This window comes from Cyanistes caeruleus, chromosome Z (genome assembly GCF_971803275.1).
Source record: "Cyanistes caeruleus chromosome Z, bCyaCae1.hap1.1, whole genome shotgun sequence".
Taxonomy (NCBI): domain Eukaryota; kingdom Metazoa; phylum Chordata; class Aves; order Passeriformes; family Paridae; genus Cyanistes; species Cyanistes caeruleus.
Window position 1 is genome coordinate 50242607 of NC_141732.1, and position 25561 is coordinate 50268167.

A 25561-nucleotide genomic window follows, 5' to 3' on the forward strand; every position below is an offset into this window, starting at 1 on the left:
AATCGATTTGGATTTGGAGATACCCTCCAGCACGCCGTCCTCAAACTATTTTGAAAAGCCTCAAGAAAGATAATTTGTTGGGGGGCAGAGTAGGAGTCTAACTAAAACCATCTGTTAGAGATTGACAGCGTGTCTGAGGAGCGCATGCAGAAATACAGCACCTGTTAAAAAATTCTATGGACATTAATGAAAGGACTTAGAAGTACACGGAAGTTTTCTGACACTAAGCTGCATGGACATTGCAGACAAAAACTACTGAGCTTTAATATAAGTTGCTTGCATCACTAGAAACTAAACTTCCACATTGTAGAGTCTGTGTAAGCTGCATGTTTATTTACTAGCTGTCTCATAACTCTTGTTCCCCAGCCAGAGTCTCTTTATAGCCCTTCTTCAGCTTCTGCTCCCTATGGGCAGAAAACTACTAACCCATTTTATCGTCAGTCATCTAAGGTAAAGTTGCATGAATGTTGATTATTGACACTCAAACTATTAAAATAACGCTTTTGCATTTGCTGTGATGTGAACAGAATTGCTGCTACTGAATGTTTAGGCCCATTTGAGATGGAAATGATGCTATTACTTTATCATTACTTTTATTTAGAGAATGTCCCTGTGCTATTTTTGATTGTAGTTCTTTATTCTCTATTTCAAATTAAGCTTGTTGGTTATTTCTTGACTGTACTAACAAACTCTTGTTTCTCTGTAAGCAGAAACATTGCAAATGCTCTTCCTGTACCCATACATTATGTTGTCATCTTCATAAATGGCATTATGTTTATTATTTTCATCTTTTGAAACTTGCATTTGTACTTAATAGTATCTTACAAGGGAATTTCTTGCTTTCATTTCAGTCACACAAGTAGCTAGCTGCCTGCACACACAAGCTATAGTTATTATGGTAGCACTATGATTTAACCAAGCAGTCAGTTTTAAGTGACATTTAGCTAATGAGTCCATTTCTTCCCTTTTGTTTTTTCATGCAGGTTTAGTAGTTAAAAGAGAGCCTGTGTGTTCTCCAGAGTAGCTTGAATAATACAAGTGGTCTGTGAAAAGATAGTGATAGTTTAGATAATAAGGGTTACCCATCAAGTCTATGTTTCATACTAATACCCCTCTGTGTATTTCTGAGTAAGAACATCTTTGTGTGTTATACTGTCTGTTATATACTGTGATTATAGTAGTGTTACAGCATTATGCTGTATGAAATGCTAGCTAGTTTCTGATAACTTAGCATCTTGGACACTTTGATAAAATTCTGAATGGAAGTTAGTTGAAAAAAGGAAAAAACCAGAAAAAAATCCTGTTACTTTAGGCTCTGATTCAAACTTTAAAAAACAGTTAAGGAAAGAATTCCCTTTATTTTTGCATTTGCTCTTCTTGTCCTAGACTGCACAAAAAGTATGCTAAACTGAACTGTTCAGACAAATTCAAATGCTCCATATTTTATTGTGGTAGTCAGTCCATATTAATACAATACTGTTTCATGGATTAATATTGGGGCTAGTATTTTAGGAGCTATACAATCATGACAAAATAAAAAAGGCAAGATTTTGAATGACTGTAGCTGAACTTTTGTTTCTTGTTTTACTAGGATTTTACTGTTGACATATGAAGTGTTTGTGATGCTTATTTCAATTGCCTAAAATTTAAGCAAGATTCGTTTTAAAATTCTATGAAGATGACATGTAATTGTTAAAGTGTAATAGGATGATTACAGTTAGTTACAATTTATTTTTTTGCAAACCTTTCTTTGTAATATTCAAAATCAAATGTGAATCACGTATGCAGAAGATCTTGTATCCTAGGGAAACAGTCTGGTGACTTTGAATGACTTGACAGTCGACAAACCTTGGTCATTAATGGCATTACTTTGTCACTGCTGAAGATACAGTAGAGCCAAGACATTTGTTGTCATTACCAAATGGAATTAATTTTTTGCAAATGGTATTTGAAAATAAATGTTGAGTGATGTATTTGCTATTTTCAGGAGCATTTAAAAAACAAATACTTTAAGAAATTTTTTTAACAGCACCATACCTTTGGATTAAATTACTCTTGATATAAACGATCCTGGAAGGTTTTCACATTCCTGTCCATGCTATTTTCTAGCAGTGTTAAACTTACAGCCCTAAGACTTACAGGTAATTGCAAGATGGATACACCCAGTGTAGAAATTACTTCTAAGTATGCATAGTGTATATATATACATATAATCTTCTAACTATACACAGTGTATTTCCAACATACTATTTGAAATCAGAGTTGTTTCCTCCTTATTAAGCAGATTCTGATCTCAAAATAGAATATAGCAAAAAAACCTGCATAGTGAATATAAATGATGAAATTATATCCTTTTATTCAGTCCAGATGTGTAAACTCTTTTTCTGTTAAATGATAATGAGAAAGTACCTTACTCTGGGGGAACACCCAGAGTATTTAATAAACTATAAATTTAGGCAGTTACTCATGCATATGCACATGTACAAAGTGTTATGCAAAAGTTAGATGTTAGATATTATTATATTAGATATGAAATCTGCTTAGAGATGCCTAATATTACTAAGCCCTCTCTTTTACAAATAAACAGTGAGTGTATTGCAGCAGAACTTAAATCAAATTTTGAGGATCTCTGGTTTTCAAAATGAAACTAAACTTACTGTGTTACTGCAGATAATTGTGTTCATTCTAATCCAGAAGTACACAATTTCTGCAATTAATTAATGTGTAAGGGTGTCCCATATGCTGAGTTGTTTGGAAAAAATTGTTTGAATATCAAAGCACATAAATGCTGTGTAATTCTGCACTTGATGTACTTCATGGTCTAGAACAAGTGTGAGGATTGGTGCTTTTCCTCTCTGCTGAAAGAGCATCAGAAACACAGGGCTAATACAGTTTTATCCAGTTTCACATATCTGTTGCAAGTGTAGAATGTGGAATATAGAATGTAGAGTGTTTGGTTAGCCCAAACAGCTAAATGTGCATGTTTTGGTTCGTGAGTGAAAAGGGTTCATTTAAAACTTTTTTTTTGCTTAGTTGCTATTATGCTTTCCTTTTAGAACCCTTCCCTGCCTGTCCCGCAGAACAGTGTTTTCAGTAAGCCAGCTGTCTTCAGCAGCACTAACCCATTTGCTGATTCTTCTCAGTTCAACACTACTAAGGTTGGATGATGACACAATTATCTTTTCACTCAGCAAACATCCTACATGTGCTTCCTTCCCATTGCTGTCTCTCTGTGTTTAAATTCTTCTATACCACTTTGGGTTATGTGCTATGCTGATGAGCTTAAGAACTCTATGTAGTGAATTTAAAAGATATAGACATGCTTATACATAGAAAAGTTATGGAGAAGTTAAAAGAATGTCAGCTCCATTAATCATAACCACTAAATCTGATCTATTCAGAGCTACCAAAGGAGTAAGTTTTCAGTTATAAGATCAGTCCCTAAGGTATATGTTGAAATACCAACTAAGTGTGACTCATCAGCGTAAGGTGTTTTACTGCTATATACTTCTTTTTGGTTTTTTGTGGTTGACTTTCCAGCTTTGATATCTCTCTTTTATTTTTGCATGAAAGAAAAAAAAAAGCACCAAACTGACAGTGTTTTTTTGTATGATGCTTCATGAAAATATTTTTCCCTCTGCTTCTTGAAAATTATTTTAATGCACCATGAATAGTATGCTGACATCTTTGGAAATACAAAAAAAAGACTTCTTTTGTGGCTAGTGCTTACTTACTGCATGTTGTTCACAATGGGAACAGCCTTAACCTCTAACAAAAAAACCTTATCCTAATACGCATGCATTTTTGATTTAATAAAGTAATTTCTAGCTGGTTTTACATCTTGGAAGTGATTGTGCCCTTTGTCTATTTTCCCATGTTGTTGAAAATACTGAATGTGCAACAAACACGATATGATACGTGGTGTGTAATTGCATGTGTGTTTTGAAATCTCTTTTTGTCTTTGTTACAGTTCGGAGGAAAGGGAGTAGGCATGTAACATAAATGATGAGTTATGTTTCCTATGTTTTCAAAAGTATTTCTGAAAAAATTGCATGCATTTTAAAAGAAAACCTGGTAATCCTGTAGTTTATGCATAATTTCCTTTATAGCATTGATATAAGAATGACCTTTTGTCATCTCTCGCCTTTTCTGAACTCAGGTTCATGTATACTGAGAAACTTTTGATGAATCAGGGTCCTTAGGAAGCCCTTAAATACTTTTTTCCATTTATAAATCAGGTTAATAAAGTTGCTGCAGTTAGTAAAATGAATCTGTAACTGAAAATTAGTTATTGGTTAATAGTACTGTCTATTGTCAAAGGTGCTATAACATGTGGATTGCTGTTTTTTGTTACTGTAGGAGGTATCGAATCCAATTAGGGTTACCTTCCGTTGTTCCCCAACTAACCCTTTTGCTCCCACACCATTCAAGGTTTGTCTTAATTCCTGTCAGCTGGTCCTACTGTATGTGTGCTGTACATTTGTACATGGCCTGTGATAACTTCTGGAATACTGCTTCTTCTTCTTCTTCTTCTGCCTGTGCCTTCATTTTTTCAAGTTCCAGACTTGCTGCCATTTTCTGTATTTGCTTGGCTGTGATCGGAGTGACCCTCTGACAGTTCAGCAACTGTTGGACGCTTTGCATTTTAAATGAAATACTGTGGTGTGGCACACTGAAAGTATTTCATGAGTTAAAGCCTTTTAGGTTTTTTGTGCGTTGCCCGATTCAGGGAGCAAAAGTCTTATGTGTGTGTAAACTGTGGGGACTGGCTTCTGCTTCTGGTTGTTCAAATGTGTCGGGCTGAGTTCTGCGGGCAGAACGTGTTCCCCTCTCCTCAAGCGGCTTCGTAGCACAGTTTTTGCCCTCCTACAAAGGAGCCTTGCTTTGACTTTCATTTCAGCATTTCCTTAAACTTCAGAAATGTTCAGATTATGTTATGTTGTTATGTGTTCACAATGGTACAAAAAGATGCATTTTTTTGTCAGTCATATTGTGGTGGCTGCAGTTGTTATTAAGTACTAATCTATCAGGATGTGGCCCTACATCCACACCTTACAAATCTTCCAGAGGTCCCTTACACCAATATTTTGTTCCTTTTTTTTGTCATGTTTTCTTTAAATTTTGCTGTTCTCGGACACTGTCACTTACAAACAGTACCTCTAAAGTTTTATGTTAATTTTGGTTTTAAAACATAAAAACTAAGCTTTGCTGATCTGGTTTGATCCCACACTTGGATTGGATTTGTGTTGCAAGATAATGGTAGCTGGGGAAACTATGGGGTGACCTTTTTTCATATTTTTTCTTCGCTGTCCAGCTGAAGAAGGGAGTGATAGAGCAGCTTTGATAGGCACCTGGCTTCCAGCCAGGGTCAACTCACCATAACACTGTATTTCCTCATTTTTCCAGGCTATTACTTAGCTTTAGTAAAAATCTAGGGAGTACTCTGGCAAAAGAGTGTTTCTACAGCTTCTCTCCCTTTTGTCCCTCCTCAATGTGGAGGCGTATTACCAACTCCTCTTTTTGCAGACACATGAATTTTCCATTGTGAAAAATAGCTTTTAATATTACTAGGTAGTGTTTCTGCTTTTCTCTGATTCTTATAGGTGACAGTGTCTTTGCTAGAATTTCGTTGCTTTAATTTAGGGATGTTAGGCATCATATTAGGAGGATGACATTGTCTTAGGTTTGAAGCATGGTGCAATGTGACTAATGATACAAAAAATTACATAACACTTATATGTATTTTTTAAAAAAATTATTGGCCTGGATGTCACTTCCCACACCTTTGACATTTATTGACTTCTTAGTTAAATTCCTAGAACAAGTTCCTAAATTAAAGGAAAATCTTTCTCGAGCAGAAGCAGACTGAGAGAACTGAAATAGGGCATTTGCAGTATCTTTACACCTTTGGAGTAACAGAGGGAAGAAAAGTATTTTTTGTTTAGACATGGGAATTCTTAATTCTTAATTCTTTCTTAAATTTCAAAATTACTAAACTGGTAACTTCCTAGGTTTCTCAACACCTTCAATTTGAAAGCTGATAAAGTCTTCTGAGGTGTATGTTGTTATTCACTGTTGCCTCTGATGAAGAGTTATTATGTGAATGATTTTGGCACCAAAAGATACCATCTGAAGTACTGTGTTCAAACTTTCTGATGGAAGTAGTGACAGCTGAAATGATGAGAATAAAGTTATGAAACTAGGGCAACACACCTGAAAACTTGAGTGTTGGAAAAATATTTGGTTTTCATTTAAAATTCTTATTGTTTACATCGGTAACTGATCTGCCAAGTATCTAGGTCTCTTGGGCATGCACTAGCTAAAGAATGATGATATTCAGAGAGAAGTCTCTGGCTTACATGTTCACTGTAAGCAAGGCAAAATTATACAAATTTCACATAGTGAAATCCCTTTTCTGAGTCCATATTCCTCAAGGAAACTGTTGTGAATGGAAGCTTGCAAGGCTGTGGATTTGGGCATTTAATCATTATACTGCAGAAGTCATGCATTTATACCTCTTAACTTTTTGTGAATATGGATAGAACATATCAAGACCAAAAGTATTTGACTCTTGTGATTTAGCCTGTATCCTCCTTTATTCAGTCTTCTCTGTGCAGCTTATAGGAAACTAGTAAATGAGACTGAAACCAGTCATTATGGATTTCTTCAGTTATAATCTGTTTAATTTTGATTTTTAACTATACTTTCAGTTAATATGCCAGTTGTTGTTTTTTTTCCTGTGGGTATTTTTGAAACTTCCCAGTTTTTTGTTTACTTTCTCTTTCCTTGTATTTGGCTTCCTAAGCCAAGATGGAAGGAAATTATATGTGATGACTTTTAAAAATAAAATTGGTTATAAGTCTTTCACAAATCTGGCCTTAAAATAAAAGCTCTTGAGTCTTCATAGAAAGCTTTTTCTGAAGCATAAAGTGGCACATAAAACTTTACTGAATTGGGCTTTTACTGTGAGTTGTTTGCTTCCAGATACATTTTGGAGTGATGTTTTTTTCTTACCTTGCCTGGTGTTTGTTTCTGTCTTTGATCTCTCAGTCTTTCTGTGCACTGTTATTAATTTAGAGTTTTGGCTGCTTGGTATTGAAACTTTGAAGCTATAGTCATTGCCATTTTGATATTTTTGTATACTAGTTTGCCCTACAGAGAGCCTGCATCTTCTCAGCCACTTGATTTTTCTTATTCTCCACAGGCATTTGGCCAGTCTGATACAGAACCAGAAAAGACTTCGCCTTGTAACTTGCCTCTGCCCCCTCCTTCAGCATTTTCAGGAGTGTGCTGTGATGTTTCACAGTCATCTTCTATCAGAGTCCCAGAAGATGTGGAAAAGGAGGATGAGTTTGGTTACAGCTGGAGTAAGTTTTTCCTGTGATAATATTTGAAGCATTCAGTGTTAAAAACTGCAGTGTATAAGGTACAGGTGTGGGGGCAGCCAGTTTGAACTGCTTCTTTCTCATGTGTGTCATGGTTTGGGAGCTAAGGTTGTGCTTTAGTCAGACTTGGTCAGATGCACATAGTAAAATATAAAACTAATTTCTTTTTCTTCATTGCATTGCAATCTGGTTTTTTTTTTCTCCATGGTCCAAATTTAATGTGGAACTACTTGAAGAATTTCAGTGTACTCCAGGTAGCTGTTGGCAGTGATCAGTGTAATAGTATCTGCTACATGAAGGTGTTACTGGGGAGAAAGTTTCTTATTTTGTGTATGAATTCTTTTTTAAGAAAAGTTATAAGGTTTTCTGAATTTACAAGGAAAACAGGAAGCTAGAAATATTATTATAAATCACCCAAGTCTTAGTTAAAAGAAGGTGTGGTTTACACTGAAAATTTAATCATCCATTTTGGGCTTCTTCTGTCAGAATCTGCCCACTGAGCACTGATCTTGACTCTCTAGGTGACTTGTGAAACTTTCTAATGTAAATCCAACCTCTGCTGCTCACACTTTTACATTTAGAAAAGATCATGCAACGCTATGGAAATCTACCAGGGGAGCTACACATGATTGAGCTGGAAAAAGGAAAGACAGGTCTGGGACTTAGTCTTGCTGGTAACAAAGACCGATCCAGGATGAGTGTCTTTATAGTGGGAATTGATCCAAATGGAGCAGCTGGAAAAGATGGCAGATTACAGATTGCAGATGAGTTGCTAGAGGTGAGTTTTTGCAATTTATACTGAAGCCCAAATGTACTGACTTCAAATGCCAGATTCAGAAATATATATGTTTTTCAGTGGACTTTGAAATCCCAGATTTATCCAAATTCATATCACTATGCTATCAGATTTTCCTTCTGATGTATGCCAAATAGGTGTAGCATTTTTTTTCATGGTTGTAACAGCACCAAGTTGTGGGTTAGATTCCTGTATGCACCATTCACTTAAGAGCTGGACTCAATGATCCTTGTGGGTCCCTTCCAACTCAGAAGATTTTGCAATTCTGAATGAAGGCATGTTGAATAGAAATGTGGGATTAGAGCAGTTTCTGGGTCACTGAGATGTATGGAATGACAGTGAATTGCAGATTGTGAAAAATACTGAAGTCTTCCAGTCCACCCATCTGTGGAATACTCCAGACTTTCTAATTACTTCTGTTATTACTTATTAAAAGTGTGATAATAGCAGAATATTTTTAAATTGTGTAAGAATGTGGAAATTAATTTGGGGAAACAGGAGCAGATCTATTTTTATTATGGACTTCTAATTCATGATGTGTTTGGGTGCTGTTTTCTAGTGGAGTGGAGTGACTGAACCACTAAACATGCAACTAACATTTCAGGTACATGTGAGCATAACTTGGGTTTCTATATTCCCACAGCCCAGTTGATGATACTTGGAGATGTATTCCCTACCATAGCTTTTCCCATTCTTTCTGATAGCAATAGGTAACATTACCCTCACAGAAACACTTTGTGTAACTTCAAAGCTAAATGTGGAGATGTTTGAGGATGTACTGGGGAAGTGGTATAGAGCAGGAATGGTGAATCTGAGCAAAGCTTGAGGGGGAGATTGAGTAAATTATATAGGCTATATATATATAACTTGCAGACTAAGAAAGAAATTAACGGGTTTGTGGCACCACTGTGGACCAGGTCTTGGGGGAAAATTTGTCGCAGACTCCAGTATTGTGAGAATACACTCACTTGAAACATCTGTTTTAAAATCCTGATGTTGAATATTCTGAAAATATGTTGAAACACATCCGTCTGAATCTATTGTCTTGTGATTTCTTGCTTACTGGCCACAATGTAAACTTGTCAGACTCATACTAAGAAATTTCCTCAACATCTTCTGAGAAGAGACATCGGAGTTTGCTCCCTATATTCCCAAGTAGCTGTCCATCAGCTATTGAGGGCCATGTCCCATCCCCCGACTTGGCAGCCTGACCATGTATTTTTCACAAGGCTGTGGCAAACACCACAGGGAGTGCTCCATTTGGGTTGTGAACTCCAGTGTAAATGACACGGCTCAGTATCACTGTGTCTGTGCCTGGTGCACACATCCTGCATAGGAAGTTGGTGTTATGCTCAGCCCTCGGTACAGTGCTTGCATCTGTTGCTTTGCTGTGTCTCTGCTTCTGTTAGTGCTACTTGTGTGCATTTTATTACTTGTCCTTCATGTAGGTCCAAATTGTCCTTTTTCAATCATTTCTCTTTTCTTGAGTTAACTTCAGCACCATGGTTTTACATTTTCATTATTCATAATAAAATGTGAGCAAATATTTGCCATAGTCTGCAAATGTCTTTTCACACTGAAAGTTCCTCTCCTATCTGAATCGTAGGTGCTTCAAGGTATTATAGTGACTAGTCTGCTCTGACAAATGGAAAACAGATTGCCAGGTTACATCTTCAAATAGTAAGTGTGGAGTCATAGAGTGGCTTGAGTTGGAAGTGACCTTAAGGATTGTCTACTTGCAAGTCCTCCTCAATGGCCTGGATTGCCAGCCACCAGATCAAATTGCTCAGGTCCCATTCAGTTTGGCCTTGGATACTTCCAGGGATGGAGCATCCACAGCTTCCCTGAGCAGCCTGTTCCCGTGACCCATTATCCTCTGGGTAGAGAGCCTTTTCCTGACATCTAATTTAAAACTTTCTTCTTTCAATTTAAAACCATTGCCCCTTGTCATATCCCTATCACTCCACTAAAAAGTTACTCTTCTTTCTCTTCTAAGCCCCCTTTAAATTCTGGACAGCTGCAGTGAGGTCTCCCCAGAGCTTTGTCCTCTCCTGGTCAAACAACCACAATTCTCTCAGCCTGTCTTCACAGGAGAGGTGCTCCAGCCCTCTGATCATATTCATGGCCTTCCTGTGCAGCTGCTCTGACAGATCCACATCTTTCTTGTGCTGAGAACTCAGTAACTCGATGCAGTACTTGAGGTAGGGTGTCACGTGGGCAGAGTATAGGGGGAGAGTCCCCTCCCTTGATCTTGTGGTCACATTTCTTTGGATGCAGCCCAGGATGTTGTTGGCCTTCTGGGCTGTAAGCCTAGAGTGTTGGCTCATGTCCAGATTTTCATTCTCAAGAATCCCAAAGTCCTTCTCTATAGGGCTGCTCTCAATGACTTCTGTTCCCAGTCCATACTCTTGTCTTGGATTGCCCCAGCCAGGTCAGGACCTTGTAACTGGACTTGTTGCACCTCATGAGATTCCCACAGGCCCACTTGACAAGTTTTCACAGGTCTCTCCAGATGGCTTGCCATCTTTATGTTGTGTCAACTACACCACTTATCTTTGTGTCATCTGCAAATCTGCTGGGGGTGTACTTGATTTCTTTGTTTGTTTAATTCATAAAGATATTAAAGAGCCCCGATCCCAGGACAGAATGCTGACTGGACACAAAGTCATTGATCACAACTCTATGGCTGCCTCCAGCCAGCCAGTTCCTTATCCACCACACAGTCCGCTCTTCAAATCTGTCTCTCTCTAATTTGAAGATAAAGACATTGAGTGGAACTTTTTCTGAGGCCTTACAGAGGCTTAAGTAGATGTCATTGTGCTGGCTTGTGCTGGCTGTCTCAGATCACCTCCTTGTCTTTTATGTGCCTTAACATTGCTTCCATGAAGATCTGCTTCATGATGTTCCCAGGCAGAGAGATGAGGCTCAATGGTCTGTGGTTTCCTAGATCTTCCTATCTCCACTTTAAATAAATGAGAGAGATGTTTTCTTTTTTCCAGTCACTGGGGACTTTATCTGATCTCTGTGACTTCTTAAGTAGGATGCAGAGTGCCTTGGCAACTGCATCAGCCAGTTGCCTCAGGAACCTGGATTCCAGCTCATCAAATCCCATTGACTTGTGCCTATTCACCTGTTTCATCAAGTGGTCTCAGCTTGCTATTTGCTTACAGTGGGAGAGACTGCTTCTCCCAGCCCTCACCTAGAGGTTTAGTAACTGGAGAGATGTAAGAAGCCAGACTGTTACTGAAGACTGAGGTGAAGGACTTCTGGAGTTACTCACCTTTCTCCATATCCATTGCCACCAGCTGTCCATTCTTGTTTGCCAGGGAGGTACATTCTCCTTGGCCTTTTCTTCTGACCCCTTATAGAACCCCTTCTGATAACTCTTTGCATCCCTTGCCAAAGCCCCTTTCTTCTGTGGCTTAGTATTCCTAAATGTAAAACAGCTAAATCATATCTATGTACTTTTCCCAGCTCATCTGTCCCTAGTTCCAATGGCTATGCATTTCTTTCTTATTCCTCAGTTTGAGGAGAGGATCCTTGTTTAGCCATGCTGGTTTCCAGCTTGCCTAACTTGATTTCTTACACATGGGATGGAACATCCTCAAAAAGGTACCAGCACTGGTGAGGTCCTCTGTCCCTAAGGACAGTCAGTTTCTGAGAGAATCTACTAATCCACTAATTCATTTAACAGTCCATTATTCTATAGATCAGGGTCACTTCTGACTGCTCTTTTTCAAGCCCTTGTTTCTTGAGACCAGTGATTTAACTTGGGCATGGTCAAAACACCTGAGGCTGCCTCCAGTCTCAATCTTTCTAATAAGTTCATCTGCAGTGGTGAGCACCAGGCCCGGTAATATCAGTGTTCTCTGGTTGGTTTGTTTAATACTGGGACCAGGAAGTTGTCCTCAGTACACTCCAGGAGCCTTCTAGGTTGCCTGCAGCCAGCTGTATTACTTCCCAGCAGACATGCAGGTGGTTGAAATCCCCTATCAGGACGAGAGCCTGCGAGCACAATGATTTCTGTATCTGAAGCAAGAAGTTTTGTCAACAGGCTCACCATGATCAGGTGAACACCTGATGGTCCACCTGGTGGACCCCAGCCAGAAAATTGTCACTGATACTGTCCTTCATTTTTATCCACAGGCTGCTGAGCTGTTTGTGGCCATTTCTCAGAAGCAGGTCTTCACAATCTATCAATTCCTTAACACAGAGCACAGTACATCTGCCCCTTCTTCCCAGCTTTTGTCTTTTGCGAAGGTTGTAGCCCTTGATTGAAATGTTCCAGTTGTGTGATTAATCCCACCATGTTTCTATGGGAGAAGCTAGATTACAGGCTTTGAATTGCACCATTCTGGTGCAGTCAAGGAACTGGTTTCCATTTCCTCTTGCTTGTTACCCATGTTGCCTGTGTAGGCGTAGAGGCACTTGAGATGGATTATCAACCTCTTCACCTTTTGAGAGGACGTCTCCTTAGCTCATTAGGGTCAGTTTTCAATTGTCTCCCTGCTGCTTCCTAAAGTGTTGGTGTTTCCCGGTTCCACTCTGACATGCAGAAGTACAGCCCCTTTCCTTCTTCCTCATCAAATCTAGTCTAAAACTCCACTAAACGTGCCCATGTTCAGACTTCTGTGTATAAAGTGCCTGGCTCAGGGATTTGAAGTGACAGAGTTTCAATAAATAATAGCAATCTCGTTGCTGGATATAAGCAATTCATTTATTTGTTATTGGTTAGAATTTCCCATGGCCCTGCCTGGTTACCTCATCAGTCATGAAGTGATCAATGACAAATGAAAATAGATGATGTGCCAAGACAACCCAATGCAACTCAGAGAATGACATTTTTAGCACTGTGACAGTGTTAGTCTGAAGTCAAACTATAGTGAACATTTTTACTGGAAGAAGAGAGTAAAAGTAGAACATAACTCTCTTTTTATTTATACAGTTGCTTTTTAGTCAGTTACATGGATTTTTAGAAGGCTTAAAAATTATTTAAGTGTAAGGAATTAAAATATTTTGATAAATAATTTGCTACCTTTCCTTATCTAGATAAATGGCCAAATTCTTTATGGAAGGACTCATCAGAATGCTTCTTCAATAATCAAATGTGCACCATCTAAAGTTAAAGTAATCTTCATCAGGTAAGTTGTAGTTAAAGGTTTGGCTGAAAAGGTTTAATTTTTAATGTGCTGAAGTTTTACACTGTGTTTGTTATTTTTAATTTAGGTAATATAGATGTGCTTTTGAACACCAAAGTAGTCTTACTACTTGTTAAATATGTCTTGAAGTTTTCAGTTTCGATATTTGCATTGTGAGTGCCAGAAACTAAGAACCAGACTTAAACTTGTCCTAAGAAACATGGGGCGGTACTATTGCCTTCTTACCGCATTATTTAACTGAATATATTGCAGAAACAAAGATGCAGTAAATCAGATGGCTGTTTGCCCTGCAAAGTCAGTAGAGGCTTCACAGTGTACTTCGGGGACACTTCAACACCAAGAGGTAAAGCAAACATTTGTTTTTCTTATTTGACCAATATACTAGCATTGTTCTGGATAGAGGAGGACCCTGTCTGCTCACAGTAATACAATAAAAATAATAATACAGTGAAAGAGAAAGAAACCCATAGAAAAGCAAGTGACATTTTAGTAAAGTTGCAAAATTTAGTACAGTTGTGAGTAATTTTGTTTCATTTTATATACTTCTATACTATGAAGTCTAATTTTCCAATCAATAGCATTTTAGAAGTTTAAGTGAAACTAGAAAATGAGCAGATTCACTTTAAATGTGCAAAATGTTGGATATAGTCACTTACAGTTGCATTTTCTTTTTTTCCTTAGATTGATATCAGTGTTGCAAACCTGAGTGCATTTTCTGACTTGAGTTCATGTAAAAACATTCAGTATGTGGAACTTCCTAAGGTATGTACTGAATTTTCATCACATTTTTATTCAGTATCCATTCAATTTTGTAATGCTGTCCCTCTTAGAGCAAACAGTCTCTTAATTACTAGAAGTCAGAAAAGAGATTTCTAGAGATCTGATCTTCCTGTTTGGGACTGGGCCCCAAAGATTTCCTTACAGGACAGGTTTTGATTTGCCAATTGCTTTATGTTTCTGGAAGAAGTATTATAGAAGTATATTCTCTTGTTCTATTTGCCAAACTTTTTTATAACCATCTACTGATGGCTCCTCAGGTGGAGTCAATGCCCTAATTGTTTGAAGTAAAAACTGAATCACACTTGTAAATTCAAAGAAGTGGGTTTGAATTTAGAGGTGTTTCAGGTTTATTTTGGTAGTCAGCGTACTGTTTGTAGGTTGGCAGAATCTATTCCAGAAATAGTTTAAAACAAAAATATTGATGCATTGTCAAATCCCAGACTTAATATGTCAGCAGGCTTCACTGTTCTTTAGGGATTGTATTGTAGCATTTTAATGTCACAGTACTTAACCATTTGCATTTTCCTGTTTGCCCCAGGATCAAGGAGGCTTTGGAATTGCCATTAGTGAGGAAGACACGACTAATGGAGTAGTTATTAAAAGCTTAACAGATCATGGTGCAGCGGCAAAGGTGTGAGAGCATTTAAATCTGATTAGGGAATGAAGAATTCTTTTTGGAGTAGCATCAGTAGTTCATATTTTTTTATTTTATGTTTTTCCAGGATGGTCGTATCAAAGTTGGAGATGTGATTCTGGCAGTGGATGATGAAATTGTTGTGGGATATCCTGTAGAAAAGGTGCTTCTGAAGTGTCAGGAATGTTGCAGAAAGCACACTGCTTAATGTAGGAGGTGATTGTGTCTTAAACTAGTGAGGTTCTCATGACTATACTTTACTTAATTTTCAAAGCTGGCTAAAAAAACAAAGATCTGCAGGCACTGTGAATGGGTAAGGAAACTACTGCAAAATAAGCTAAAGCCTAAATTTACAGCTCAACTATTATTTTACATTAATGCACTACATGAATCCTCCTATCTGCTTCGAATGTGATTTTATTTTCCCTGTGGTTAAGACCTGATGCCTGAGAGACACTTAGTAGTGGGATAAAAGCCGTGATCTGTTGCTCAATGGTGACTCTGCATAGCTAGTGTTAAAAGTGTTAGAACCAGTAAAACTAATATGCGTAAATTTACACGAGTGAGTTCTATCAGTGGTAAATCAAGTAACAAACTGTGCTTATCCAAGGGAACTGACTGTAGTAACAGCCTCGTTATATTCCAAGCATACGATTTGAAACCTTCAGAGAAAAATATCTCCATTCCTAAATAGCAAGATTTATTTCTAGCTTCTAGCTCTGCAAACTCAATTTGGGTTCAGTAGTAAATCAAGGAGGCCTTTCTTCTAGCACCTGCCTTGCTACCAAAAAAAGTGATTCTTTAGCCATGAGTGTATTACTTTCTGTTTGTTAAAGGGCAATTAGAAGAGCATCAATCTTACTCTTTGATGTAGTGCTATCTCTGAGGCAGTAAATAAGTAAGAGATAGTGGAGTTGCCTGTAAGGAGGTAAGTTTTGTAAGAACAGAGATTGAGTAAGTAATTTCTGAAAATATCTCTGCTGAAATGTTGAGTCTCAAGAGGATGTCTTTTCTGTAAGATATCGGTTGATTTTGAAGGGCTTTTAGTATCTTTTTGAACTAGATCTTGCATTACACCTGGTGTCCTTCCCTCCCTTCTATAGTTCAGGTAGTATTTTCAGGTTTTTCTTTCAGAATGACAGTTGCACATTTCTTTTGTTCACTAGATATTTTGGCATTGACTTCTGTGAGACCAGAATTGGTCTCCACCCAGCATTAAAGGGCAATGCTTCTGTTTCTCAAATCACTGCTGTACAATATAATATTTTGTCTAGGGAAGCCATTAAAAGACTGCAGTATTTTTGTCTGGTACAGGTCATGGAAAAAGATTTCTTAGAAAAAATATTCATGTTTGTTCCTTATGAGAAAATCTGCAGGATAGTGCCTAGTACTCCCAGTTTGCAGAACTGTTAATTCTGCTTTATTTTTGGTTTGCAACTGAACAATTCAGTGACAATTTTCATAGGTTTTTCTCTCTGTCATTCAGTTTATTAGTCTCCTGAAGACATCCAAATCTGTGGTGAGGCTTGCAATCAACCCAGCAGAGACAGATAACCTGACTACAGCACCAGCCCCTCCCAGTACTGTCCCAGCAGAGAAGAGGAATATGCAACCACTGGCAGCTGTCCCCACTTCCAGCTCACCAGAACCAGAAGCAGTGAAAAGTAATCTTATCCTTGTGTGTCTGTATTCTCTGGGGTTGTAACATAAAAACAAAGACTCAGCTTGTAAGTTTTCCATTTTTGTATGCACTGAGAAAATGCAGCTTCTGCATTTTCTAACATTTTCTGATTACATAGTTATATAAATAGAACATTGTGCCCCATATTGAGGACCTACCTCTTGCCTTCCTGTTGTAGAGGCAGGAGGATGAAAGGATTTTCTCTGTCAGACCTACAGAAGGTGTCATGGTTGTCTAGAACTAAGTGAAAGGCATTCCTTTAAATGAGGGAGAAAAGTCATGTCAGTTTTTGTGGAAAAAGAGGATGGTTGAGACTGTCTTGCCATTTATGAGTAGCTACATTTGCCTCTTCTCCTTCAGAGTGGAAAGTCAGGATGTTTCTGATGTGTGATTGTTATTGGTTAAGCAGCGCACTTCTAAGTTAATAGTAACTCAAGTAATGCACATATCATATAGGCACTTAAATTAAATTCTATCCTAAATAGAATATGTTGTGTACGATATCTACTTTGGCTGTCCAGACTATAATCCATGTATTTGATGGAATAAAAACTACAGGAGGAATGGCAAATAAAACTACAGGATAGTACTTCTCTGAGGAGGAGGGAGAATTGGCAGAATCATTATTTGTAGATCAGCTGTTCAGCTATTGCTGTACATCTGTCAGTAAACTCTGAAAAATGCAAAAAATGAAAAGTTTTAAAGTCACTTTCATAATACTGAACTCTGTTACTGTAACCAGGATGTTTCATTGTTGTTTTAGACACAAGCAGGTCTTCAACTCCAGCCATGTTAACCTCTGACCCAGCTACTTGTCCCATCATTCCTGGATGTGAAACAACCATTGATATCTCCAAAGGGCGGACTGGTCTTGGTCTGAGCATTGTTGGAGGAGCAGACACTTTGCTGGTTGGTTGGAAAAATATGTGTCACTCAAGTGAAATTACCCTAATGAAATTAAAGTCTGATAGAAGAGATTTTTTTGTCATTTGTTTCTATAGCATTTATAGAAAGATGAAAAAGAAACAAAAATAAGAAGCCCTTTCTAAAACTGAAAGTATAAATGAGCTTCTTAAATGTTTCAGTAATTTGTTCATCATGCATCTGACTTTCATTCCATCTGACTTGTCACTGATGAATTATAGCAACAATTTTCAGTTACTTTTGGTTCAAAATGGTGCCTGTTCTTTCAACATGCAATTTTGTTGTTTTTGTTGACAGGGAGCAATAATTATCCATGAAGTGTATGAAGAAGGAGCAGCATCTAAAGATGGACGACTGTGGGCTGGCGATCAGATACTAGAAGTATGGTGATTTCTTTGGTTGCTTTTGTTTTCATTGCTGGCTAAGCCTCTTGTATTTGTCTGCTGGAAGGTGCTGCATGATTTATCATTGTATGCTTTCATTTCAGGTGAATGGAATTGACCTCAGGAATGCCACACATGATGAAGCCATTAATGTCCTCCGACAGACACCCCAAAAAGTTCGTCTGACTGTGTACAGAGATGAAGCCCAGTACAAGGAGGAAGACATGTATGATGTGCTGAATATAGAGCTCCAGAAGAAGCCTGGCAAAGGCCTTGGGCTGAGTATTGTTGGGAAAAGGTATGTAATGTACCTATAGATTCAGTGTCTGGAACTTATTTACCATGTGTCTTTTGTGGTCTGGTGCTCAGATCTTGTGGGCTTGAAGGCCATACATCTCGTTTTTGTGCTTAGGCTAACCAGTCTTCCCTAGAGAAGCTAAGCCAGTGTCACTCAGCAGAAAAATGAGACAATGTTTATTGTGTTCCTAATAGCAAGCCATAAACATGACCATCAAACAATACTGTAATACAAAATTTGTGTATGTATTTGCAGAAATGACACAGGTGTGTTTGTGTCAGACATCGTCAAAGGAGGAATAGCAGATACAGATGGCAGATTGATGCAAGGAGACCAGATTTTGACAGTGAATGGAGAAGATGTCCGAAATGCTAACCAGGAGGCTGTTGCAGCTTTACTAAAGGTAGTGGTAAAAGAGAAGATGGATAAGAGTGAAAAACTGAGATCCAGATTTTTTCAAAGCTTTAACTTTATTCAGACTGAAATCTGACTGTTACTGGGATACTAATGAGCTGACTTGAGGATCCAAACTTAAGCTTCCTGAAATCTAGAGTATTCAGATACTTTGCCTGATAAAACTGGGAGTAGTGGTGGTGCAGAAAGCCATATGTTTATGAACATAGGGCTTATAGAAGACTTGTATATAATGTTGTTACCTAGAACAACCGGAAACTTAACACTATATTTTGTCCAACAAACTGATAGCCAGTTAACTGTCTCATATTTTCAGAAAGATGTGCAGAACTGACTTTGAATGATGGAGAACTCACCAGAGTAGTTGTGCAAAAAAGTAACTATCCTAGTTAGTTTACAAGGGCCTGTAGTGATAGGACAAGAGGGAATGGTTTTAAACAAAAGAGTAAGTTTAGATCGGTTGTTAGGCAAAAATTATTTAATATGAAGATGGTGAGGCACTGGAATAGGATGCCCAGAGAAGATGTGGATGCTCCCCATCCCTGGAAGAGTACAAGGCCAGGTTGGATGGGGCTCTGAGTAACCTGGTCTATTAGGAGGCGTTGATTTATTTTTTTTTTTATTATATATGTCTCGTGCAACCTTACATCCGTGTAATACTACAATGTATTTTTCAGTGACCAATCATTTGGTGTAATGTGCTTTCTCAGAGTTTACCAAAGTAACTACACTACAGCTCTTGGGGCCAACCTATTTTTGATAAATGTTTTGTTTCTGATATCCTTCCCCTATTTCCAAACCAGACTGAAGTCAGATATACAATATTTCCTGCAGTCTGGCAGGAAGTTCAGCTGGTCAACCAGCTTGTCTGTTTTTCAGTCCAGAGTTTTGAGACATGCTTTAAAGTAAGGATTCCACTGAGTCAGGATTTTCAATGGAAAACTGTTTCACTGGAAAAAAATTTAACAGATGCTAATTATAGCTGTCTCTTGAATACATTGGCACATGGCCATGCTTCTTAACACTCATATTCAAAGGTATATTTTTCCAGATCTTTAACAGGTCCTTAAGTTTTGGATTTATTGGGGAGCAGGGGTCCTGGGGGAGCGCAGTGGTCAGAAAGAGAGATAGGAGGACTTCTGTATTTTTAGCATGTCCCCACTAGTGAGAATGCCAGAGCAGGGTCCATGTTGTGACAGTAAACTTGTTAGTATACTCTTCCTTGGATATAGTACTTTTTTTTCCCTTCTTACATGATAGTTTTTTAATTTTATTTAAGAACACAGCAGTTCTTTGTATGCTGTACCTCTCCTCTGAATAAAAATGCCTTTTCATGTGGGAAGTTTCTTTCATTTTGAGAAGCATTTTGGAGTGTCTAATTGAAGATGCTTAGCTTCCACCTACCATTCATATATTCAACTTTTAAGTATCTCATCATTGCTCAGTAGTACTTGTAGTTAATTGTCATAGCCCTGAGAAATGGGCTTTTAAAATACCTTAGACAGATTATTGTTAATAATTGTTTTTTTCACATAGTATAAATGGAACAAAACATGGTCACTCACAGGTAGGCAGTCATTGTTTCCTGTTCAGGTATCCATTCAGTTTTCATTCATGAGAGTAGGATCTAGGAGTGAATTGTCTTGAACTGTCTAAAATGTATTTTGCTAGAAAAATATTTTATAATCTTTGGAAAATTCTAGTGTATTTTAAGTAGAGTGAGATGAATAGAATGTCTCATCAGTCTGAGAATTCTGCTTGTTCTTGAAGTGTTTTCAAATGAAATATCCCCTAAAGTCTGTGAAAAGACTATCAGCTTTTCCCCTCACTAGACTTAATGGATCTATCAAATGGAAGAATTTAGGAAGAGAGAGAAAGGTGTAATAAAACTAAATGGGAATTGATTTATTCACTAGTTCCACTGGAAAGTATTACCTCCTGCTTTCACACATAATTTTAAAATCTCATTTGTGGGTTTTTGTATTTGTGAGGATGTGGTTATTTTAGGTACGTATTTCCTCAATTTTCCACTTTAAATAAGAGTTGTCCATATGGTTTAATATGGCTAAATCCATACAAGCAAAGAAGAATGGTTTTGACTGAGCTTTGATCAAGTCTCTTCCAGAACATTGAGAAGTCAACATTATTTATAGAATAAAAAGTGATTTAGTAATAAATCTTTTTTAGCATCACCCCTAAGAAAATAGCAATAGGATATGAGGTATTGAAACCTTGTTTGAATGGTATGTCTGGTTGGTTTTGATATATTGGCCTATTACTGTGAATTTTTCTGACAAATGCATGAATCTCTCTTAGGATAATAAAGTTAAAACATGATAAAGGCAACCTCATGTATTATTAAATTCTTGAATGCAGAAGTTTGCACTTACAACTTCCTAGTGAAAGAAAAAAATCAAAATAGCAACAAAACTGAAATTTCTGTATTAATACATTGCAGATTGGTGTCTTCTCTTGACACTGCTTGTTGTTTGTTGAAAGTCTAATTTTCTTAGCTTTGTGATAATAACTTTTCTGTTATTTCAAGATAATAATGTCTTGATTTTTAAATATTTAATTGCAGGGTGAATTTTCTCCTGAGACACTCATTTTATGAAGCACGTGAATGCTCAATAGTCTGGTTAAAATCTTAAGGGCTAGTGAAAGGACCTCCGATGTGCAGTCACTCCATATAGTTTAAGTTTACTTAAACTATAGATGTTTAGGAAATTTTCTGCGCAAAATTTCTTAGTTATATTGGTGTTTATCCAGAGTAACAGATAATTTCAAAAATTTGAGAGAGAGATGAGTAACTAACTTCCAGTTTAAATACCATGTTCTCAACCATATCAAGAGAAATAATGATTAAGACTTCGGGGTGTTACACTGTTTTTAGTTTTCATGCAGTTCAGAAGCTATTCCTTATTAAGTCCAGTGTAACAGAATTAGTCTTCTTCTGTAATTTTCTTGTCTGCATTGTAATACTGATTAATCTAGTTTTGAAAAAATTATCCTGCTCAATATTGAGTACTATGGTGTACTTTGTCTGTGTCACTGGTCCTGCCTTGAACCCTCTCTGCAAAGTGCTTGTATCAGGATTGGTAGTCCATCATTTTTCCCTCTGTCCATGTTTCTTTTTTTTTTTTTCCTTCTTCCACCTTCTAGAAATTCATGTAAATATTGTAGGTTTTAGTCTTGTATACAGAAGACATGTGTTACAAGTAACTGTTTTTTAGTGTTCCTTAGGTACAGTAAGACTAGAGGTTGGAAGAATAAAAGCTGGGCCATTTCACTCTGAGAGGAGAACATCCCAGAGTAGCCAGGTATGTAACTATAAAACTGGTTAGCTTAGGAGAAATAATGCTAAATAATGAAAGCAAATAAAAAGATCAGTTTATATAATGACAATTATTTTTCACATACCTGATCCAAGATGGAAAAATTTTGCAGCTTTTCAGTAATCACTTTATATGTTCAGTTTTGCAAATTGTATCTGTTACAGACAGGATCCAGCAAGAAATATAATCTAGAAATGACTTTGCTCCAGGCTCCAGCCTGGAAACATAGAGAGCTCCAATTCTTGTCAGTACCAGAAGAAGTTAAACGTCAACTTTAAACTTCTTAGTTACTTTCAGAGTAGTTGGCATCCAGTTGAGTATTGCTTCAGTAAGCTTAGGGAATATCTCCATTCCTTACTTACTGTAGCCATGTCTACTAGAAACAGGAAATCTGTGCTCTTTCCATCAGACTTCTCTTATTTATATTATTGTTGGTCTGATGGTAGATTGTTACAACCTCACATCAATTTCTGCATTTGAAAGCATCTTCCATGGTGTAGCAGTTCGCATGGTGATTCTTTCCAGTAGGAGCTAGTTCTGAAAGCTCACAAATTACCTTAAGAACATTCATTGATTGTGAACTGGGGATGAAAATTATCAAGTATTAAATATAAATAGTTTTAAGACATAATCAAAATTCAAGTGAGCAGGTTAAGACCAGATAATACTGACATTTTAGCTCTCTTCAGAATTAATATTTCTAAACAATATGAAAAAATGCAGACTCTGGCTGGGCTTATTCTGAGATGAAGTTCACAGTATTGAATGTTTTGAAAAGTGTGTCACAGTCAGGAAACTATTCTTACTAGGAACCATGTTGTTCCTTTACTTGCCCTTCAAGTATAGTGAAAATCTTTCTGGAAATTGTGCAGGTCAGGTTGGGTGGAGTGCCTAATCTTAGTTGCAGCTGATGCAGTAGGTGAACATTTGAAAGCCCACGTGAGGATGTACTGAGATCTTTGTATTGTGTCCTTACTGTGGTACTTGTGGCTAACTTGCATTAGAAGACCTCTATAAGGTGATAGAAAGTTCAGATACCAGGGCCTTGTTGGGCCCTCAGAAGAAGCACTTCAAAGCTTTGCATGGGGTTGTAGAAATACGGTCTCTGTTGGTCTAATGGTGCTTCAAAAAAGCCATCTACAGTGATCAAAAAGTTGTGGAGTTCTGACTCAGTTGTAGCTGGGCACAGAAAAAATAAAATACTGCAGAAAATAAACTGAGTACAGCGAGTTACAGTTTCACTTTAAGTAGCTGGGTCAGTGAAGCTCCTCTCTAATTCCATCTAACATTGTGCGTAGGTCAGTGAAGGAAGTGGCAGTCTCTCATCGTTCAGTTTCCCAGTCACTGGGTCTGGTGCACCTGAGGTCTTTGAAAGTGGCATTAAGAAAAATACCAGTAAGTTGGCGAGTTTTTTGGTGCTTTCAGTATTTTATAGATGTGAGCTGGTAGCTGAGATCTTTCTATTTAAATGTTGTAACCATGTGATGTAGGTCTCTAAGTGATTCCTTAGTAAAACACTGTAGAAGCCATTACTGCTCAGTACATCATATATGTCTTGTAGTAGCTTTTTATAAAAGAAACTAGCAACTTCTTATGTCAGCAGTTTAGATATTGACAATCTTAAGCCATAATTTTGAATTTAATCTAAATACATCATATGACAAGCTGTCTCATTCACAGAAATCAAGATACATATGGAATTGCTGTCTCATGCTTAAATTTAAAGCAGTTCAGTGATTTCTAATCAAAGTATTTCTAGAAAATAATGGGTTTTTACTATTCTATTTGAGCATGCTTAGCAGTCTTATTCCAAAAATTATTTCAATTGGGAAAATGGTTGATTCTTTCTTCTATTCTAGAAGTATTTCAGTCTGATTATTGTAATGGCAGCCACTATCAAAGAGCAGATTAAAATGTATAAAACAAGCAAGCAGAAAGTTAGAATGATCATCATGATTTGAATAGCTTTATTGAAAAGGTTTTCTAGGAATTCTAGTTTAACATTTCTTCTAATTTATTTTAATTCATTTGACAGCAGCTTCTGAAATACAGGGACTAAGAACAGTTGAAATAAAAAAGGTAAGTTGTAGCATGCAGTGGCTGTGTGTCAGGAATATGTTTTGTAGATATTATCAATAGGTGTCTTTACAGAATGAAGCAAGTCTAGGCGTATTCATTGTTTTAGGAAAGGAAAAGGAAATTACTTTGTCTGTCCAGTTCAGGGCTGTACAATCTCCACTGCCTCTATTTTCGTGTAAATAGTGGGACTTATGCTGTCATGTTTTGCGAGTTGTGTTGAAAGCAAAAGAAGGAAGAGATATTGGGACCTAATTTCATTGTTACTAGATAGAGTTAAATGCAGACTCTGTTTTGGTCAAGTCAGGGGAATTTTATCAAAGTTGGAAGACTGTTTTTTGGTATTTGATATTTTTCTTCACACCTATTTTTAAGAAGTAGGTTCTTGCATGACAGCTGCCAGGTTTTCCAAGTATGAAATTCAGTCACCTTCGTTATGGATGTGAGCTTAGTCACAAACTACATCATATTTTCCAAAATATTTATATTTATTTGTCTTTGCTTGGCATATAGTTCACTTGATTAAATGGGTTGTATTCAGCCATTCTCTTTTTACAGTAGAATCTGCAAAATACGAGTTTGCAATAGCAGTTTTTACAGAGAGGTATTTGGTACATAATGCAGTGGTACACAGCCGGTTTTGCTCTTCAACATTTGGGCACTAGGGGGAGCATGAAGATTAATTCTAGTCTTCAGGACATTTGTAATAGGAGGTTCATATAGACAATACTATGGTCAGCAATCCCATCTCATTGGTTTTCCTTGTTCAGACTTCTGTGCTGACATTAAGAGTCAGGTGCTGAATTTTGTAATTATTTAATTTGGTTAACATAAAACACTCAACTAAATCAGCAAGTTTTCACCTACCACTGAGAGGAAGAAACATCCATTCTGGTTTCTCTGCTTTCTTGAAGTGAGACAAAGCATATAAGCTTAAAAACTGGCTTGACACAGGAATTCTAATTTTCATAAAATGGGGGGTTTAGTGATCTTTTGAGGTAAACGTACAATTCTCTGTGTTTTTCTTTCCAGAAAAATCTAATTTTTTTTTTCATTACTATAACAGAGTCCTGCAGATTCACTAGGAGTGAGCATTGCTGGAGGTGTAGGAAGTCCTCTTGGAGATGTTCCTATATTTATTGCCATGATGCACCCAAATGGAGTTGCTGCTCAGACTCAGAAATTAAGAGTAAGTTAATTGTTAGGAAGGCTGTAAAGAGTGCATGGGTAATGTGCTGTAATTACTCTAGATAGGCAGTAAACAAGCAGTTCAGTGATACAAGTGCTTCTGGCTATGGATTGCTGTTTGAATTGATGAAAAAGGAATTCAGATTGGTAACATGGGCAAGTGTAACTGCATGCATGTGCTAGCTTAAGAAAGGAGATCCCAAAGCAGTCTTGGATCTTAGTCATTTTGTGAAAATTAAAAGCATAGAAAGTTGTTCAGAAGGATGTTTTCTATAAATGAGTGCCACTGCTGAGTGTAGTGGTCATTCCTGCAAATGAAGGTGTGCAGTCTGTTTTATCTCTCGTTTCCCATGCTTAGGATAAAGAGAGTACATTTTAGGCTCTGCGTTAGGGTACATTAGGGTGCGAGATTTTATCTGTACTTAAATGGGTGCTGTATCCAATCTGCATCTAAGGTGGTTAAATTCGACTCAAGTTTCTCGGAAAATGTTATTTGAAGATGAAGTCA

At 37.4% G+C, this 25561-nt stretch overlaps 1 protein-coding gene across 50 annotated transcripts in view; it reads left to right on the plus strand.

The window, feature by feature from the left end:
• Positions 1–25561, plus strand: part of MPDZ (multiple PDZ domain crumbs cell polarity complex component) — a 102051-nt gene that overhangs the window by 71749 nt on the left and 4741 nt on the right. For 19 of the 50 annotated variants that reach the window (XM_086870001.1, XM_086870011.1, XM_086870004.1 and 16 more), the window contains 16 exons: positions 7205–7367; positions 7967–8163; positions 13231–13322; positions 13593–13683; positions 14022–14102; positions 14659–14751; positions 14843–14917; positions 16241–16418; positions 17199–17344; positions 17657–17740; positions 17847–18040; positions 18296–18443; positions 21688–21774; positions 23088–23184; positions 23825–23868; positions 24932–25054. In XM_086870001.1, the coding sequence (XP_086726127.1) occupies positions 7205–7367; positions 7967–8163; positions 13231–13322; positions 13593–13683; positions 14022–14102; positions 14659–14751; positions 14843–14917; positions 16241–16418; positions 17199–17344; positions 17657–17740; positions 17847–18040; positions 18296–18443; positions 21688–21774; positions 23088–23184; positions 23825–23868; positions 24932–25054 (1893 nt within the window). Of the gene's footprint in view, positions 1–366; positions 451–3056; positions 3159–4359; positions 4432–7204; positions 7368–7966; positions 8164–13230; positions 13323–13592; positions 13684–14021; positions 14103–14658; positions 14752–14842; positions 14918–16240; positions 16419–17198; positions 17345–17656; positions 17741–17846; positions 18041–18295; positions 18444–21687; positions 21775–23087; positions 23185–23824; positions 23869–24931; positions 25055–25561 lie in introns of all 50 variants that reach the window. The other 31 variants (XM_086870003.1, XM_086870012.1, XM_086870005.1 and 28 more) reach the window with 5 other exon arrangements.